Genomic DNA, 20,694 nt, shown 5'->3' with positions numbered 1-20,694 from the left:
TCCATACCTTTAAGATTCCTGGGAATAACATAATCTTGTTCAATGATGCTCTGATAGTAAACATGTAAGGCATTAAACATATGTATGTTCACCAAATGAAGTATAACACTTTATAAATCTAGGACACCAAAATGGGCCCAGAATTGAATGAGCTGTGGGTTTGGGAGGAGGGAAGATATTTGAATTGCTTTCAAGCAACTGCAAAATTCTTTTGCTGACACCATGTTTTTCATGAAAGCAAAAGTTCATATTTTTTTAAACCCTTACTTTTTGTCTTGGCATTGGTTCTAAGGCAGAAGAGCTGTAAGGGTTAGGCAATTGAGGTGAAGGGACATGTCTGGGATCTGTGATCAAGGAAGTACTTGAGATCAGATTTGAACCAGGTCCTTACAACTCCAGGCCTGACACTCCATCCATTGTGCTACCAACTGCCTCTCATCTTTTCAATACTAAAATTATACTGGTGTTGCTAAATGGCAGTGAACCTTGAAATACAACTCCAAAGAACTAAAAATGAATATCACATAGAGAGCAAGAGAGGCATAAGATGAGTGTAAGCAGGCAGTAACATATAGTTGGAAAGGAACTAAGAATGAAAGATGCCAAGGAATTTCATGAAGAAAATGGACTGCTCACATGGCAAAAGCAAGGGATGATAGACATTGTGCTCTACTGTTTTCCTTTTGATGTGAAAAAAAAAAAATTAGTCTCCAGCAAGTCATGTGGATCCTTCTATGGTGAACTTATGGGAAGGTCTGGACAATAATCATACAGAATGGGCAGGAACAGATGGGTTTCATTCTGCATTGTTGGAAGGAACTTCAAAACTGATGAAATCACAAACTGATTTGAGTATTTCTAGCCCTAACAGTGCCTTGGCACAGAGTGGACAACTAATATGCTGTAGAATCAAAATGAATTACATTGCAGCCAAAAATAACAAAAACCAAGAGCTCATAGCTACTGCAAACTAAGGAACTATAGAGAAAAATTCTCCTGGTAAATACAAGGTTTTTCATCTCTAGGAAGCACTACTTTTAACTTGACTTTTCCCTTTCCTATGTTTCAAAAAATGAGTGTGCTAGCTCATAGGCAAAACAGAATCATTCAAAAGGAATGGCAAAAACTGAATTTCAAGTCATTCCCATAATTGTCATAGTTATCCTACTTTTCAGTGACAATGCCAATTTCCTTTGTTTCTTCCAATTTCCTATGGGAACACACTAATAATATATTTCAGAGGAGTTTTTCAAGGTATTTTAGTTTCAAAACAAATGGGATAAAGTAACATGAAAAAATTATAATCCTCTTTTGACCAGTACCAAATAATTTTAATGATTACTGTGCCTTGGAGTTTGAGACATGGCATGACTAGGCTCCCTTCTTTCACATTTTAAAAAATCATTTCCCTTGAGATTCTTATCTTTTGTCCTTCTTGTGAATTTCATTATTTTTTTAAGCTCTATATAAAGATTGCTAGTTTGATTAGAATGACAGTAAGAAAGTTAATTTATGTAGTTGTGTTATATTGACTTCTTACTCTTGAGCAATTAACTAATGTTTAAGTCTGTCTTTATTTTTGCCTGCTTTGTAAAGATTCATACAGTGGCTGGGTATGTCTTGGTAAATAACATCCCAAAGGTTTTATACATTCTGTTGAGTAGAATTTCCCATCTATCCCTTCTTGCTGAATTTTGCTGATAATATGCATGAATGCTAAAGATTTTTGTGAATTTTATAACCTGCAAATTCTGCTCTTACAATTTTAACTGATTATTGTCTCCAAGTAAATAATCTTATCTGCAAAAAGTATTTTCTAATGCTTATTCTCTCAATTTACCTATCTGATTATAGCTAGCATTTCTAGCACCATTAATAGTTGTGGTGATGAGCTGCCTTTGATCTTATTGGAAAGGTCTCTTATTTCCCATTACATATGTTTACTTGTCATTTTAGATAGTTTACTATTTAAGGGTCTATTTTTCCTTATACTTTTTTTTTTAAAGAAATAAGTTTTGGATTGTCAAAAGGCTTTTTCAGCATCTATTAATATAACTGTGGTTTTCACTGATTTAAATTTAACCTCATCATACTTTTTAAACTTTTGTATTATGTTGCTATACTCTACTTGTTATTTTATTAAAATTTTGAAAACATTGTTCCTTATGAATATTGGTCTATAGATGTCTTTTCTTGCTTTGTCTCTTCCTGGTTTAGATATCAAGACCATTTTTTTCATAGAAATATATTCTTTCCCAAAGACTTGCAAAATTAACATGATTTTGGAAATATTCTTTAAATGTGTTAAAGACTTGTCTCTTAACTGGTTCTGAAGAGCATATATACTTTGTTGAATGTCTTTTTTTTTTTGCAGGGGCAGGGGGGGAAGTTTTCCTTTGTTAATGATCCCTTTTTATTGGTTTTGTTATAACTGAATAAAAATGGTTTCATTTCCTTTATTCCTAATTATTAGTACTTTCATTTTGGGTACTTGGTTTTCCCATTAAAAAAAAACCCTCATAAGCTAACTATATAATTTTATTAGGTTTTAAGTGTTTTTTTAAAAAATCTGTTCAATAATTTTTGTTTCTAATTAGTCTTTCCTTAGAATTCCCACTTTTATTTAGTTGGGAGAATAGATTTGTTCAAGTTTTTTAAGTTGCATGCTCAATTCATTTATATACTCTTTCTTTTGTTGACAAGATAGAAAATTTCTCCCAAGGACTGCTTTAAGCTGCATTTTCGAATGTCATGTTCTTATTTTCTTTTGCTTAAATTTTTGTTCCTACATTTCATTCTTTGAAGTAATAATTCATTAGTTCCAAGTTTAGTCTCCAAATTACTTTTCAATTACTTTTAAACTTTATTCAAATTCCCTTTACTGAATAATTTTTAGACACGACCAGTGTGAGAATGTTTTGTGTAGCTAATACACGTCACACTTTTTAATTTAAAAAATTACTCAGCATTGGGGGAGATAATGGAAAAATGTTCATAAAAATGAATGAGCCAATTAGATTTAACGGTCATAATTTCTTAATGAACACAATCCATATTAATTTAGTGTAAATTAATCAAAATATGGGCAGTTCTCAACTTTAAAAAATAGTACTAGAGTATTGAATAGGAATCAGAAGATATAAATAGGCTCTATACTAGTTTTCAAGTCCTGGAAAAAAAGTTCATGCACAGGAAGATATATCATACTAGCTGTGTGGTCTGTAGCTTGTCTGTTATCTATATAAGAAATCGGATTCCCCTACCTGCTTCAGAGTTGTTGTGAGGATCTAATTAAAGATCTTTTGAAAAGCATAAAAATACAATTAAATAAGCCTACATACTTGCCTTCTCAATCTTTGGGGGAGGGTGGGACATAAACCTGGAGCTTTTAGAAAATCTCTAGGTTCAAAAGTAAAGTAAAATGGAGATGTCATGAAATATATGATAGCTAAGGGGATGGCGAGCCCAAGAGAAATCAGCCAGAGAAAATGATTTTGGATTATTAGTTGCTTTCTCCATACCTTCTCTCCACACAAATCATATTTTTTTTTTACTTCTAGAGCATGCCAATTAAAAATACATTTGAATTGAGACTTCAAAAAATTAAATGTCTTTGTTGAAAAGAATACTAAGGTGGGAAAAGGAATTCAAAAAGGTAAAATGGAAAGATAAAAGATAACAGCAGATCAATTTCAAATTTTTGCCTGCTGCCACCTCCCCCGCATTGAGTGGAAGTGTTCTTCCTTTTGAGAGAATGAGGTGGAGGGATTTAACACACCCAGGGCTGAAAACATTCATCAGTAGTTTTGTAAACTTTGCCTACAATTGGGGAGAAATCAAAATACTTCAGTTCTTCCTCTTGGAAGTTATGCAGGCAAATAAAGGTGGAAGAGAAATTAACCATCACAAAGATAAATTGCAGATGGGAATGGAGGATGTTAAGTATCACTTTTATGGAGGAGAAAAGCTTAAGAAGGCATAATAAAAAAGTGAGGAATGTCTTGGGAGCATATCACATAAAGGGGTTTAAGATAAGGCCAGGAAGTGAAGTTGGGAACAACTGTATTGAAGGTATTGAAAAAAAAAAGGGTTCCAGCTTGGTGCTATTTCCTTGAACATTGGCTCTGGCATTGCCTTGAAAAATCTCAGGGTGATGAATTAAAATGACTGAAGCTGGCAGCCACCAGCAATTATAAAATCACAATGGCAAAGTCTTTTTATGTATTCTAAACATAAAATTAAAATTATAATCAAATTTTAGTAATTGTTTTTCTTTAGTTGGAGAGTACTTATAGTATTATAAAACTATCCATGAAAACCATGAAACTCGTTTATTCATTGTAACCAAATGTTAATTTAATAGATGCTGCTAATAAGAGAATGTAATACCATGAAAGAATTTTAAAGTGAAGATTTGGGAATTGGACTAGCCTTTCAACACAAAAGCAATAGATGGCTTTATCTTTGATTAGTTTTTCTAGGTATAAAGCATACTGTAGTTAAAGAATCATCTCTAAAGGTATTATACTATAGTCAAGTGGTATATGTGCCTAGTTAATTCAGGGCATTTATTGTAGATCTTAAAATATGAATGTTATCCTGGCAAATGTTTTCAGAATAAATTTAACAGCAGCTCTCATTCTCCCTCTGTTATATCTACAGGCTGGAACATCATACTAGTATTTATTTTCCATTTCTAAAGGGGAATAGGATGATGTTTAATACTTAATATAATAGTCATGAATGAAAGTTGCTGTTAAATTTAAACAAAACAATCTCAATAGTGGCAAGTATATTTCAGTACTTATTTATTTAGATGTTTAAGCTCTCGCACTAGATTTTACAAGCTGGTGAACACTGGCAAAATTATTTCTCCCACAGAACTATAACCACACATTCCCAAGACAGTATAAATATATGGTTGAACTAACATTAATACACATCACCATTTTATCAATTACATAATAAAACAAATTATCAAGTATCCAAATATTAAGTTACACAGCTCAAAAGGCATACAAAATATTAGAGGTCTGCTCAATTCATAGCAGGAACCCATTCCCCCCCCCCCCAGGGGAGGGGGGAAGAGAAGAATGGGGAAAGAAAAAAAATCACTGTCAACAAAAGCAATAGTTGGTAAACAACTTTCAATAGGTACAAGTAAAAGAATTTTACAAGATTTTCAGAAATTTTATGATTAAGAATTGCTTTAGCTACAATAACAAAGCATCTCTACCTTTTTAAAAAATATTTACTAAAGTAAAGGGCATATTCTATACTTCCTGCACAAGACAAAGGCAACATTTTACTAGAAATATTTAATAGCCCCCTCCCATCCTTTTCAGGCCCTCCCTGTCAAGTTGCACCCCATTAGTGCGAACATTAAATTAACTGTAAGGCTTATTGTCTGGAGACATTAAAGACTTTGTGTGCTTCTGTACAATGTAGATTTTTACATGGATTTTCAACCAGAGGATTATGATCTTTTTTTCAAAATGCAGGTCTTGATAACAGCACAAAATGAGACAAAGGTTTACAGAAAGACATTAAAGTATCACCATTAGACTTAGTAAAATTCAACAAAATGAATGGTTGTGCAAATCCTGATATTCTAGTGCGACTGTGGGAGATGTAAACATACAGTGAGCAGGCAATTACCATATAGGCTCTATCTTCAATATTGAAATGATTGATGGAATAAGAACCACATAGGGTTCAGGTTGTTACTGTCTGTAGTTCCCAGGATGTTAACTCTGTATGATACTGAAAATATGTAAGTATTGTGCTGGGTATTTTGGCACCTAATCTCTCTAAGTTTCATATTTGCTGATAAGACTCTGGTATTGGGAAATAAGATTTGAATAAGATTTGTAACTCAATACTGCATGATTTCAGGAAAGTTCAATTGATACAAATGATAAACAAGAAGTTCCAAAGGCTGAACAGCAAGAATCTTTTACTAAGTGTCCGAACAGGTTGTTAGTAACCCAAAGACAGAAGCTGCATTTCTGCCAAGCTTGTAACCTATAAAATTGTTTTTAAAATATTCCTATGGAAGCTTCGTTAAGACTTATTCATCAAGCTATTTGATGGCTAGTATGTATGTAATTTGCCCCAGGTTCTGTCTCCAATTTCTGCTTCCAAGGCAATAATATAGGCAGCTCAGCTTTACTGAATGCTACAGGTGTTTCTGTGACCATTTGAGTCTTTGAAGCGCAGCCGCATTTTAGGACGATACTTCTCCAAGTAAAGAAGTTGCTTGCTGTTAAAGGCTCCACGACGTTTTCTATTAAAAAAACAAAACAAAACAATTTTTCTCTAACATTTACCCACTGCACATCTTAACCCATTCAATAAAATGTCTTCCTACAAGGCAATTCAAATCCATAATCTAACAACAATATATGGTTAGAAGTAACCAGTTAAAGAATTAGGGAAAAAATTGATGAAAATCCTTATTAAGTCGATTGGTTCCTTGCCATAGACAACTTAAGTGTTTTTTGCTCAAATATCCAAAATGGATTCAATTTAATATTTTCTTGTTCCTTAGAGGGGTAGTCTCTTAATGGAACACTTTACATTCTCTTACAAATAGATATCCCCTAGGAAAAAGCTGATGGATATGTGTTTTCTTCTATCCCTACTGCTATTAGGAACTCTTTCCTAATGTCCAAATTCTCATTACCTGTAAGACCAGTTAAGATCATCTTTAGTGACAGAACTGGTGACAGGACGATATCAACGGATAAGGTAATAAAATTCCTTGGAAGGTCTCTATCTCAGCTTTCTAGAACATAAGCACAAAGTCTTATCAAGAGTGACAGTGGGCATCTGGGTAGCTCAGTGGATTGAGAGCCAAGTCTATAGATGGGAGGTCAAATCTGGCCTCAGACACTTCCCCAGCTATGTGACCCTGGGCAAGTCACTTGACACCCATTGCTTAGGCCTTACCACTTTTCTGCCTTGGAACCAATATACAGTATTATTGATTCCAAAATGGAAGGTAAGGGTTAAAAAAAAAAAGTGAGAAACATATTCTCACTTCCTCATTCAGAAGTCTGCTACTTTTCACTCTAGAATCATGATTATTCCTTGAAGCATAGGGATAATACAAATGTGATTTTTCTATTAAATGTTAATACTGTTAAGAAGGGGGAGAGTAAATTTTATTTCCTCTCTAAAGCTTTTTCTAAATAGGAAAAATTACATACATATTATATAGAAAGGAGATGGAATGGGTAGAAAAGGGGCAATTTTTCTTACTAGACAATTCCTCCTCCCTTTTGATAAAGGTGCAGTAAAAAAAAAAGAAAATTAAAAAAAACCACACACACACACACACACACACCAAAACACTACCACCACACTCTTACTACTAAATCTCAGTAAAATTTCAATGTATTCCACAGTAGGCCAGGGAAGGAAAAAAGAAAAATTGAAATCTGCAGTGAACCCAAGTAGACCAATTCAGAGTGCCCATGGACGCAAAGAAAACAAAATGATTAAGGAGCTAGCTTGCACCAAGAAATGGGAGGATTTGGAGGAGAGCAGCTTTTCCCAGCAGGTAAAGAAGTCATCATTAGTTGCTTAGAGCTGTAAGTTTAACTCCCACCTCTCAGAAGGTAGAAGTTTTAGAGGGAGTCTTTACTACTTTAAGGAAAGAATGAGGAAAGATTCTAGAATCCCAAGTTAGAATTTCTTGCACAAAAACACTATTATATATAATTGTATAACATTATATGCTTCAGGTACACTGTGACTTGAATATGTAAAAAAAAAAAACTATCTGTCAGTTATACTATCACTCATTCAGGTAACAATTTTACTAACACTTGTCTCTATTAACACATCCTATTTGTAGGTCAATCAATTCTATTCATATTCATACTGTCCTACTCCCACCACACACCCTCCCTTCTCTCTCCCATTACTATATCTCACTGGGATAATACAAATTTCTGCTCTCCTCCAGTTTATCCTTCACATTTATGCCTTATGTGCAAATATGATGTCCCATCAAATATCGCCTTTAGCAAGAAACCTCTCTCAGTTCAGTTCTCCTTAATCTTAGTCCCTTCTTCCTGATATTACCTCTACTGTATCTGTAAGCAAGCCTTATTTTTGTTTGTCTTTCTCTGTATGGCTATAAGCTCCTTGAGAGGCAAGGATTGTTTTTTGCCTTCCGTTGTATCCATCCATAGCATGGTGACTTAAGAAATTGTAGGTACTTAATAAATGCTTATTGACTTAGCTCCCTGTCCCTAACCTTTGTTCATGTTGTACTCTACACTTAAGTACTATAATTTACATTAACACTAGTTCTTTTGTTATAACACAAATAAAGATTCTAGGAGGACTCAGTTTAGTTTTTCAGAATAGCTTTAACTTAAAAAATTGCTACTTACTGTCTTATGAACTGCACTGCATCTTCGTACTTCATTCCTCCTTCGATTAGTGCAAGGGCAACGAGCACTGGAGCTCTGGTAGGAGAATAAGTTTTACTAAATCAATTGATCAAGTTACAAAGCCTGACTCTGCAATTCATAGGTCATCTGGAATTCAGTTTATTTGCCAAAGTTAACTATTCTAATTCATGTTGTTCTGAAGGCAAAGTATAACAATTCATTTATTCCTTTAGTAAAAAATCAGCTAGGAGAACAAGAAAAAAGTGTAGGCCAATGGAGAAACTAGCAAGAACATTTATTTATAAAGTCCATACCTTGTCTTAGAAATAATTCCAAGGCAGAAGAGCAGCAACAGCTTAGGTAATTGGGGGTTTAAATGACTTGTTACGAGTCACACAGCTAAGCATTTGAGAACAAATTTGAATCCAGAACTTCCTGTCTCTGGGACTGGCTCTCTTTCTACTAAGCTACTTAGATGCTGCAAAGATCATTTATTTTTAATATGCATTCCTGAACTGTTAGACCCTCTTTTTAAAAAACTACCTCAAAGTTGCCATCATGACTGAGTAACATTTTTCCAGTAAGGAAGTGAAAATAATTGCTTTGAACAAGTGAAAGAAGGCGGCAATGTGGTCATATTATTTTTCTCCTTTATAGAGATCTTTTCACTTATTTAAGCAAATGTAAAAGTTGGAGTCAAGTGGTTGAAGAATAAATTCTTCAGTTGATGTTATAATCAGATGTCATTTAATGTAATGCCCTTCTCACTACAATGTAAATAGAGCCTACAACCATTACACAAAGCAGGAAGAAACAAGAGAAAGTATTTGTTTTCTTAAAAGTTATCAAGCAGTCTTACTATGGGACATGAACAGGACATGATGATAGTTGCTAAAATTGTATCACATCCTGCAACAAACTTGCTATAATTCTATTGTATCAAGAATGGAGTCATTGGCCAGGCTTAGGAAATCTTACTTCCACATTTTGAAAATAATGGGATTTACTTCAAGAACTTGGCCTGCATTAAATCCCCATATATCTCACAAAATATTTAAAGCAACACTTTGAACAAATGATGGCCATTCATTATGGAGTAAATGTGTATATTGATGTAAACCAAAATATTATGCTATTAAAAAATGATTAACATGGTAATTCATTAAAAGAATATAGAAGTGAGCAGGGCCAAGAAAACATACATGACTATAGAATATAGATGGAAAGAACTACAAAAGTGAATATTGAAAAATTACACAAAGACCAAGCATGGCTCCAAAGAGAAAATATTCCCTCCCACTTTGAGATACAGATAAAATATACTGCACATGCTGCTTATATGTATATGCTACTTTAGCAGTTTTGCCGATTTCTTTTGTCTTCTTTCTTTCTTTTAAACCACTACCTTCTTAGAATCAATACTAATTCCAAGGCAGGAGAGGTAAGGGCTAGGCAATGGGGGTTAAGTGACTTGCCCAAGGTCACCCAGCTAGGAAGTGTCTGAAGTCAAAATTGAACCCAGGACCTCCCATCACCAGGTCTGGCTCTGTCCACTGAGCCACCTGGGGGGAAAACCACTTTACTTCAACTCATAACAATTTTCATAAGTATATTACTATGGTATGATTATCCAAATATTTATTCAGAAATACTACTCAAAGTGCAATGTCTTAATCAAGGAGCTCAAAATATTACTCATCTCATATTTCTCTTTATTAAAACAAAAATACATAAATATTCCCTTGTACTTCCATAAGGATCAGATCTTCCAAAAGAATCTCTACTAAATTTGAACTCCTTGAGGCACCCTGGTGCCTAGCACTGTATAGATTTAAGTACTTCCTAAATTTCATTGAAGCTTTATGCTAAATTCTAAAAGAATCCATCTGTTGGTTAAAATTGCATACATGTGTTAAAATTCATTGTATACTGCTAAATTAATAAAATGTTTCCTTGTGGTAATTACTGGTAAACCATGAGCTCACAAAAGGGAAAAAGTACAATGATAAAAAAAGCCATAATTATGTTAGGATTTGGAATAAATATTATCATTTTATTCAACATTGATTTACCTGACTATGCTATAACTAGCATATACAAATTAATAGATGTAACAACTTTTTGCCTCAGCCTATATGGAAATTTTAATAGATTTGAAAATTCTATTTACCTCCCAAGACCTGCAACGCAGTGAACAGCAATGCAACCACCAGGCTCTTCACGATATTTAGTTTTCACCAGGTTTAGCCAGTCATCAACAATCTGGTTGGATGGTGGTGCTCCGTCATCAAAAGGCCAATCCTAAAACAATTAAAATTATAACCATTGTAGGTATTGGTACCTACAAAGGACTTGTAGAGGGAGTATTCAATTTTTATAGACTACTTGCTATTTTATTTTAGGTTATAGTATAAAACCACAGTAAGTAAACTATAAAAATTCAGCATCTATTCTAACCATCTATTCCCTTTGTTCAACCTTATAGGTGCCACAGCATTATCTTCAATCAAGGAAAAAGGGCCCTGGGCAGTTACATTACAGGTTGGCACATCTCCTCACTGTATTCTTTGCTTTACTATCAATTATGAACTAGGCAAAGTTCTTGTGAGCCAGGCACACTCCCTTCCTTAAATCCACAATCTTTTTGGATGAAATTGGTAAGAAACAATACAACCATAAAAACATAGAACCACTTACCAGAACCTGGATGCCTTCTTTTTCCACAAGGGCTGTGTCATAAGTAGCTTCACATACTCTTACAACTGTGGTAACTCCATACTTCTTAAGTTCCTTAAAGAGAAAAAATAAGTTAAGTATTTTTGTTAATATTTTATTATTCCAAACCAATAAAACTACATGTAATTTCATACACATTAACATTTATTTAATAAATAATTCAATATAGGTTATATGGTCATGACTTATAGTCAAAGAGCTGAAACAAGAAAAAAATGTCACAGATTCATAAGATTTAGAACTAGAAGGGACTTTAGAGGTCTCACATACTTCAATAATTATTTTTAAAAAGGTTGTTGCTAGAAACATGCATTTGGAAGCATGATATTTCACCTCTTTTCTGCTCAAAAAAAGTATCTTAAACTGGCCATTTCGTTTAGTAAATGATGTACTATTTTATCAGTTTTAATGCCAAAAAACCCAAATCAGAACTTAAAAACTTAGTAAGCTAACTGCTGAGGCAAATTGTAACACAAGATTATGATCTTTGAATTTGAGAATTAAAAAACAAAGGACAGAAGAAAGTTTAGTGACAAAGCCCTCCTTGTCTTTTCAGTAGGAATACTTTACTTGGCTCCTTCCTCTTAGTAAACTGGAGTTGGTTAACTAATTCTGAATTAAAAATACAAGCCTTTAGAAAATCAAGAGGTGATGGGCAACAAAAAAGTAAAGGTCCAACATAGATCGCTCAGGACCATCAGCAATCTAATGGCTTTTAACTAGTTATCCCTTTACAGCAGACCTATATTCAAAAACTAGAAAACTTATTTTTTAAAATACTAAGGATATTAAGAAGCACTCAAGTGTCCACAATTCTCTTAATGAGTTTAATTACCATTATTTTAGTTAAAAACTAAGGTAAAAGGTATGTGTTAATTAATATTGGGTTATAAATCCAAGTATATGCTCCTTTTATATTAAACCTGCTTGGAAAAAAAATTTTCAGCAAGACATTTAGTTGGTCTGGCAAATCTCCAGGATAGTGTGGGTTTTGTGTGTGTGATTTACATACAATGTGTCACTGATCTTATTTCAGTATGATCACAAAAGTGGAAAATGCAATTGTTTCCTATTCCAAAGAGGGGTATAAAGTTTGTCTTAACAAGCTGACTGGACAATTTTCAGGTGGAGCTTAGTACCTTTTGTTAGTCTTAACCAAAGAGGGAAATAGGAAGGCTGTATTAGGTTAATATTTTTGACTTACTAAAATTACACACTGTCTAATTCTAATTACTAACCGAATAATAACTATTAAGATGCACAGTTCCTTTTTTTGAACATTAAAGATGGCAAAGAACCTTATGAAGAATTCAGTGTATTTAACTTCTATATACAAAGTTAACATACATACTTATTTATGGAATGGATAAAAATATCTTTTCCTATTCCTGAGGTTAATTTACAAGCCATTCCACTTATTTATTCTACTTATTTCTGGGCTTAATGACTAGAATATATCTTCCTTTGAATATAACACCTGAAGTTTCTTTCCTAAAGCACTAGGTAAGGCTATCACCTCATGTGTTCTTTTTTCAGATGCAAATTTAGAGTTAACTAAACTGCTGTTAATCAGCAATTCAATTAATAAAATTATGTCCATACTTACCTCTATAAATTTGTTTAAGGTTACATTGGTTGGATTGTGTGTAATAAGGAACCTCATGTTCTTGTAGGTGATTTCCACAGGAGCTGGGCGGTTCATTCGAGCCATGTCAATTTAGTTAAAAAACACTCAATAAGGTTATGAAAGGATTAAAAATTTGAATACAGAAGTGATGTAAAGAAACTGAAGTCTCCTTCACTATACTCCACTTGAAATTCTCAGTGCTTTAAGTATGAAGTTGAGAGCAATGGGAAATGAAATGAACCTCCTAACAAGAAGCAGCAATTCTTCAATCCAGTAATACTGAGGCAAAAGAAAGGCAGTGCACTGAGGTTTACCCCATCCAGGTCAGAACTCTTGTAAAATGCTCTGCCAATTTCAAATCAACACTTTGTGTCCAGGTTAACCGCTCTTAAGGGGGCTTCTTGGTGGAGTAGTAATGAATTTCTACAGTTCACTTGTCTGCATAGAGGTCGTGCTGTGCCTGGCAATAGTCTCCACTGCCCTTCAGAAACTCCATAAATGTGTGACCAAGAACACCACAGAACTGCTGTAGGAGGGAAAAAGAAAACTTCAATTATTTCAGTTGCGAAAAAAATAGAATAGCATAGGAAAAATTTAAGATTACAGTGTCTAATGTATTGAGGGCTTATGCCAACATATTAACTTTCAACTACAGAAAATTGTCAAAGTTTTAAAAGACACTTAAATTAATTTCCTGCCTTTGTGTTGTCGATCTCAAGGTATCCCAATTCCTCTCTTTTCCACAATACCCATCTCTCATAAAAAACTGGTTTGCAGGGGGCAGCTGGGTAGCACAGTGGATTGAGAGTCAGGCCTAGAGACGGGAGGTCCTAGGTTCAAATCTGGCTTCAGTCACTTCTCAGCCTTGTGACCCTGGGCAAGTCACTTGACCCCCATTGCCTAGCCCTTATCACTCTTCTGCCTTGGAGCCAATACACAGTATGACTCCATGACGGAAGGTAAGGATTTAAAAAAAAAAAAACAAAAAAACTGGTTTGCTATATAACACAGTCCTCCACACCTCTAGGTTAAATAATAACTAGTTAGGAAAAGCAATATGCCGATGACACCTAGAAAGATTTTCTAGCCTAAAGAAATCATTTGTAATCTTTTAATTAAAAAGAACAATTCCCAAGTTTTAACAAATCATCAAAAGCAAAATCATTATTTTATCTTACATGAAAGAAAAAATGCAATGTATACTAAATCTTTTAAAAACAAAGCAAATTCTAAGCCTTTGTGGGTTACCAGGTGAAAATTCAAAGGCAAAAATTTCTAACTTCTCTAACACTAAACAGAAGAAACTAATGTGTCAACCTGACACAATATTAAAATTTTACTTCAGGGAGGTTGAGACTCATAAAGGCCAAAAAACACAGGATAAGAGTCAAGATCAGATTTGCTGACTGCCAACTGAGGTGTTCTTTATTACACAAGGCTGCCTCAATGTACTTACTGTACTAAAAATTAATAATGCATGCATGCCAAGTAACTCAGTAGCACAGACTGAAACATAGTCTGACTGGACTTACTGATGTCCTAACCAGATTTGAGGTGAGACTGAAAATAATTGGTGATCAATTTTCTAAAATGTTAAAAGACTGTTAGGTAAAATGGGATAAAAAATAAAGAAATTACTAGAGAACTATTTTAAACTTCCTGTCCAATCCTGTTCTTATCACAAACCCTGGCTTTAAGGAGATTTTAAACTGCCTCTGAACACTATATGACCTTTGGCAAGTCATTTAACTTGACTGCTGCTCCTCAATACTCATCTGTCAAACGGAACTGGGTAGGTATAAGACTCCTGAATCTGTCTAGCTCTTAAAAGCTATAGTTGGAATATCAGGAAAAATGAGTAGAAACCATACACACACAAAAACAAATTGAAGATCAAATGGTAATAATATATAAATGCTAAGTTTGCTGAAAGCTTAATAGTATAGTAGTAGGACTTCTGAATTCTTAAAGATTAAGATGTGAAATTCACAGAGACTAAGTAAAATTGAAATACTGTTTGTAGATTTACATGTAAAATACTGAATCATGAGAATTTCAGAAAATTCTACAAATACAAGGAATCAAGTGTATTATAAATATGATTTTCTAGTCTAATTTTTCCATTAAAAAAAGTTTTTACTCAAAGCCCCTCAATCTTGGGTACCTCAGGGATATAAATCCTGCAGGTACCAACTTTACTTCCATACTGTTTTTGCTTTATCTTTTAGGTGGGCTAGTGTTATAAGAAAATCTGAGCTTAGTTTAGAACAAAAAGGGGTGTGTGTGTCTGACCCCTTTCCTCTAATCTTTTCTGAATTCCTTGCTGACACAAAAAGTGTCAGATTTCTTTTCAGGGGTCAAAATAAATGATAACTTCATAATACCTTCCAAATTTAAATTAAAATTTCATAAAAAAAATTTACTGGGTATGGGAGATATAGACAGAAAGAAATATTTAGTTTTTAAATTCTGTTGCTTCTTTCTATCCAATCATCTATTATTTAGGATACAAGATGGATAAACTTCCCATTGTATATGACACACAAATACTAATAATGTAGAAAACCTTTAAAGGTATTTATTATGAGGATATAAAAGAATTGTACATTTTAGTAAAACAAGTTCAAATCCTGCAAATTAACTGGAAAGGTAAATTCTTATCTTCTAGGAATCTTGGGGAAACTATGTAGAAGAAAAAGTACAAACTCATTTGCTAAAGACCTATAAAGATGATATTGGCAATGTCCAACAATTTTTAAATTTGATTAAGACCAACAACTGAAAGTCAGTTAGTTACTTCATTCAGTCTCTTGCAGGTCATTAAGAAAATGTGACCTGACAAGAATCAGGAAATCAAAGTTCAGTTAAGTGAAGTTTGAACAAAATTTTATTACTAGCCTAGACGTGGCCACCCTGACAGTGACACAATCTAAGTTAGAGGACACTGCCAAGTGCAGTCAGTATGCATATTAAAAAAAAAAAAAACCAACACATCAAATTAATTTATTTTCCTCCCAAGACTTGTAGTTGCAAGGGCAATATTTATGTTGGAACAAAGTCTTAATACTTTTCAAAGGATGGAAATATATGAAGTCTTAAATGAATACAAGTTTGGAATAATCACTAATTTCTGAATATCCTAAGAAAATATCTGTTCACCAAAAGTTTATCATCAGTACTTAATACATAGAAATAAGCCAAATCTGTTACTTGATTAATAACTCTTACAATAAATTATGTTGATCACTTTAATATGCACATGACAGCCAGCATCCATTGAGTTAAGATGATTACTATAAGGGTGAAGTTTATAGCCAATTGTTTTTTAGTAATTTAATAAAAACCTGGCACCATTAAAAACTGATGATTCCACAATTCAATTATTTATTGTGTATTTCTTCAGCTGTCATGTGTCTATATTTGGGTGTAAGTCAGGCAAGAAGATGCTCATTAGAATAGTAACAAAGGAAGAAGTGGGAAAATAGGTGAGAAGTGATTTCTATTCTCAGGCTATTTTTTCCTACAATTGTCATGATCTTTGCTAGAAGGGTTTTGCTTATCAGGCAAAGGTTCAGAAATAACGAAACAAAGAAAAACACCCCCCTCCCCCAACAAAAAACTACCTGGCCAACTCTTCTCAGTGGAGCCATCTTGTGGCTGGGCTGGAAGTAAAAAAAGGAAAGGGGCAGAAATAAAAGACTGAAGGGTCTATTTCCCTCCCCAAAGGGAGGTGTTTAGAAGAAAAAGATCTGGACTGAATTCTGCCATTTACCCACAGATACTTGCCAAAAAACCAGCTTCCTCTTCGGTAAAAGGGCAATAATCTAGCACCATCTAATATAGTGAAAATGCTAATATATCTTATCTTTAAAAGAACAAATTACAAAAACAGAGAAAACTGCCAATTCCTTCAACAATTCAGATTCACACTCTGTATAGATTAACTGTAGTAGTAATCAGTTTATTCTCAAGAAAACCTATTCCAAAAGTACTGTTTTCCAGATAAGCTGGGTAAGATCCAGGTTCTGCAAAGTGTTTTTTGTTTGAGAATGCAAAAGAATGTTAGGAGGGGTTTTTACTAAGACTTGTTCAACTGGTCAAGGTACCCATTAGTTTCTTCCTACTATTATGGAAGTGATCACACCAGTTACAAATTGGGGGGAAAAAACAAACCAAAAAAAACATATTAGAGGTTCGTTTATAAATGTGAGTTATTACACTAGTATAGGCAAAAGATAAACCTGTCTTTAAATCAACGTCTAGAGAGAACATTCTCACTGGAGTATTTCATTATATAAGTTCTTTACTAGGACTGAAAAATCATTAGTGCTATTAGTTGGCAATCTAGTGTTCCTATTTTTTGATGTCATAATTTCCTTCTTCTCCATCTCTTTAGATGACTTGAGCACCATTACTGAGAATCTATATAGATGTACATTATCCTGGAGAGTAGGACAAGAATCTCTTCAGAAAGTTTGAACCAGGAATCCACTAATGCTTCCTGCTGCAGAATAATGCTGCTCATTAGTTTGTAGTCCCCCAAAAAGCTAACTCAAAATTCTGGCCAAAAACTGTTATAAGAATTAAAGGACCATGGGTTTAAGGGAGAAATTTCAAATAATTCCAGATTAAGAATGTTTTTAAATCTAGGTTTCTTCCAAAGTCCAAGAAAACATCGGGATGAGCCTGAGGGGCTTCCTGGCTTCACATGTAATAGAGGTCCGTGGTGGCACTTTTCCACGGTTCTCAAATCCGGACTTCTAACCAACTCCCACAGAGAAAAGACAAGACTCGACTTGTTCCCATTATTCAGAGCCTGAGGTGTGGTGTTAAATCCGGAACAACTCAAATTACAAGGTGGAGACAGGGGAGAAGAATGGGGGAGTGACTGGGCCCTCCTCACTTGCCCAGGTCCAGCAGGGAGGCAGGACCAGGGAAGGAGGGAATGGGTGGATCTCTCCGCACTCCGGGATCACCCTGAGATCCTGGAAAGCCCCAGCCCTCAAGCTGAGGCTGTCCCCTGCAATCACGGGTTTGAATCGCCCTTTCCAGCAGGCGCTGAAGCCATTTTGTCTCCGGCGCCCGGGGCCAGCTGTGCCCGGGCGGCTACCTGACTGGGCTCTATTTCCCCGCCGGGCTGACGCCTAGAGCTTGGGGGGGGAGGGGGAAAGGTGGCGGGCCCGGGGGAAACCGTTACCCGCCTCCCGCCGGCCCAACGGGTGTCCCCGGCGCCCGGCTGACAGCCTTCCCTCCCAGTGCCTCGCACTGCCCTCTTTAAATTCGGGGCAGAGGGTAACATGTGCTCCTCGCCCCTTCCCACCCGCCGGTCCCGGGTGGGCGCAAGGGAGGTGGGGACTCTCCCCGCCCCCTTCCCCCGTGGGCTTGACACCCACCGCCTCCAGGACCCTCGGGCGTCCGAGGAGCATTCACACGGCCGGGGGCGGCGGGGCCAGTCGGGCCGCTTTCTTTCTCTCCGGAACAAAGAGGGACCCGGGAAACGGCTCTACGGTCCTCTGGGGGCTCCCCGACGGCCGGGGCGCGCCGGCCCCCAGAGACAAGGGCGGAGGCGGCGGTCACAAAGCGGCTTTTGTGCCGAGCGGCCCGACCCACCCGCCCCCAGCGGCCGTCACCCCCCCCGACCGGGCCCGGCCACACGACCCTCCGCTCGGCCCTCAACTGCTTCGGGTCCCGAGTGGCCAGTAGGGGGGTGGGGGGGCCGAGAAGCTTATACTGGCCTTCCCGCTGCCAACCGCCGCCTGCCGGTAGCGAAAGAGCCCAAAGCAGAGCAGACGTGGCGGGCCGAAGCCTGGCACCACTGATCGGTTCTTTTTCTTCCCTATATCCCGATCCCACCAGCCCTCCCAGCCACATGGCGACAGCCTGGCCCCGAATGGCTCCAGGAACCGGCCAGTGAGCCCTCGAAGAGAGGAACGGAACAAAGGTGGCGGCGGCAGAGCCACCGAGCACGACAGCCTGGCTCGGGACGCGCGGCGGACACTCACAGGAATATGTTTACTCATTGAAGATTGTGGCCTAATCATACAGCCGGTCCCGAGGCGGAGGCGGCGCAGCAGGCAGTGGTGGCGGCGACTGCAGCGCAGGGGGCGGCGGTGGTCGTCGCGGGGAGGCGGCAGCGGCGGTGGAGGCGGCGGCAGCGGCGGCGGCAGCAGCGGTGGCGGGGGCACTGGGACTCTACCATACAGTGAGCGGCTCTGAAGAGAGCGCGTCGCCGAGCCGGACCCGCACCCGCAGCAACCAATACGCGCGTTGAGCCGCCCTTGCGTCACAAGCCCTCCCTTATGTACACCACGCGACGTGCGAACCCCGGGCCACCAATCGCAGCCCGAGGACAAGGGATGAGAGAAGACGAGGTTGCGGGAAGAGGGCGGGGGGAGTTAAGGTTGGGGTTGCGGGGGAGAAAGGTCCGCCCCCGCGGAGCTACCACCTCCCGAACGTCACGACGCGGCGGCGGCGGCGGCCGGTGTGAACCGGTTGATGAATAGCAAGTGGCTGAGCCAGAGCATCCGGCCCCCCCCCCTCCACCCCGTGCGGGGGAGTAAGCCTGGAGAGAGAGGGAGATCGTGCTCCGAGAGAGGCCGGCAAAGGGAAAGCAGGAGACAGAGCTAGCAATAGATGGACAGTAGGGGGACAAACGAGGCCCAGTGTGTTTCGTTTAAAATTACTTATTTCAGTTAAACCAACGTCCTCAAATCTTTTGCTTCTCAGTAGTCAGGAGGGTACATTAAAGTTTGCTGGAAACTTAAAAATTATATTGGTATTCCCTCTCCCCACTCATCTTACCTTACTTCAGTCAGGATTCTCGTTTACCAGCTGTTTGTGTTGGTGCAGGCTCAGACGGAGAGTCTCCAGTATCTGTGAATTCGGGTGATTTCCTGCTGAGACGCGTGGATCTGGTTAGAGAAACCGGCCCTAGGCAGCTCATGCCACATCAGGCCTGCCTTACCTTATAAAAAAGCAGTTGGAGGAGACCTGGTGTCCGAATTTGAAGATCTACTAAGCAGTCTTTGGACTTAATGCTGATTAAGTACTGATAACATTTAGTACTTACTTAAACCCTTAGACTTAACACACTATCTGTAATTGCCTCAGTTTTGTTTTGAGATGCCTCACATACCAGATACTTGGGCCCCTTAGTTTATTGGAGAATAATGAAGGGTGGGATCACTAAAAAGAGAACAATTTTTAAAGTAATTTATGGGGTTTTGTTAGAGGCTTAGGTCATGCTCTAGAGCTTTACAAACAAAACTAAACTCATGTATTAGATTAATTGTTTTCAGACCTTAAAACCCAGAATTTAGCATTATCTTGATCTGTGCTATAAAAAGGGCAGCTCTGTTTCACCTGTATAGTTTGGGAAACCTTTTCTTTCAGTTCTTTGGAAGGATTAAATAGGACCTTTACTAGTTTTAAGAAATCCACTCACTGTAGTCTTTGATTTCTCTGCCTGTTAGATGAGGGATTTCAAGATCAAATTTTGTCCTCTTTTAGTGGGTCATGACATCTTTCCAATGGTATAGAACCTTAGTATATGTTATTAGTATTTTCATTAGAAGCTCTTTTTGAAAGATATTTTTGCTTGCTTATAAAAATATACCTTGTGGATGAAATACTAAAGAAATAAGTTTAGCAAAAGAATTTTCTAGGCAGCTAGGTAAATAGAGCTCCAGGCCTGGAGTCTGGGAGACCTGAATTCATATTTGATCTCATACACCTCCTAGCTTTAAGACCCTAGTCAAGTCAATTAACCCAGATTGCCTAGGCCTTGCCAGTTTTCTGTCTTAGAATTGATACAAAGACAGAAAGTAAGGGTTTAAAAAAAAGAATTTGCCATTTCAAAACTACAAAAAAACATGACATTTCTTATTTTGGAAGCATTATTCATCTAAGACACTTGAATTCAAGTAA

The 20,694-nt window shown here is 37.1% G+C and overlaps 2 protein-coding genes across 2 annotated transcripts; both read right to left on the bottom strand.

Moving 5' to 3' along the window:
* Positions 1 to 4,791: 4,791 nt before the first annotated feature.
* PTP4A1 (protein tyrosine phosphatase 4A1) lies at positions 4,792 to 12,885 on the bottom strand. Its single transcript, XM_001365023.5, has 5 exons — positions 12,748 to 12,885; positions 11,103 to 11,195; positions 10,576 to 10,706; positions 8,406 to 8,480; positions 4,792 to 6,286 (listed from the first exon to the last, which is right to left on the bottom strand). Exons 1-5 carry the CDS (start codon positions 12,850 to 12,852, stop codon positions 6,169 to 6,171), a joined length of 522 nt encoding a protein of 173 aa, XP_001365060.1. The 5' UTR covers positions 12,853 to 12,885; the 3' UTR covers positions 4,792 to 6,168.
* LOC130457400 (uncharacterized) lies at positions 12,812 to 19,050 on the bottom strand. The gene is made up of 2 exons (XM_056818437.1): positions 18,771 to 19,050; positions 12,812 to 13,294 (listed from the first exon to the last, which is right to left on the bottom strand). The coding sequence occupies exons 1-2, from the start codon at positions 18,807 to 18,809 to the stop codon at positions 13,199 to 13,201; spliced, it is 135 nt and encodes a 44-aa protein (XP_056674415.1). The 5' UTR covers positions 18,810 to 19,050; the 3' UTR covers positions 12,812 to 13,198.
* Positions 19,051 to 20,694: the final 1,644 nt, after the last annotated feature.

The sequence above is a fragment of the Monodelphis domestica genome, chromosome 2 (assembly GCF_027887165.1).
Source record: "Monodelphis domestica isolate mMonDom1 chromosome 2, mMonDom1.pri, whole genome shotgun sequence".
Lineage (NCBI taxonomy): Eukaryota > Metazoa > Chordata > Mammalia > Didelphimorphia > Didelphidae > Monodelphis > Monodelphis domestica.
The sequence above is the reverse complement of the archived record's forward strand: the minus strand, read 5'-3'. Positions and strand labels throughout refer to the sequence as shown.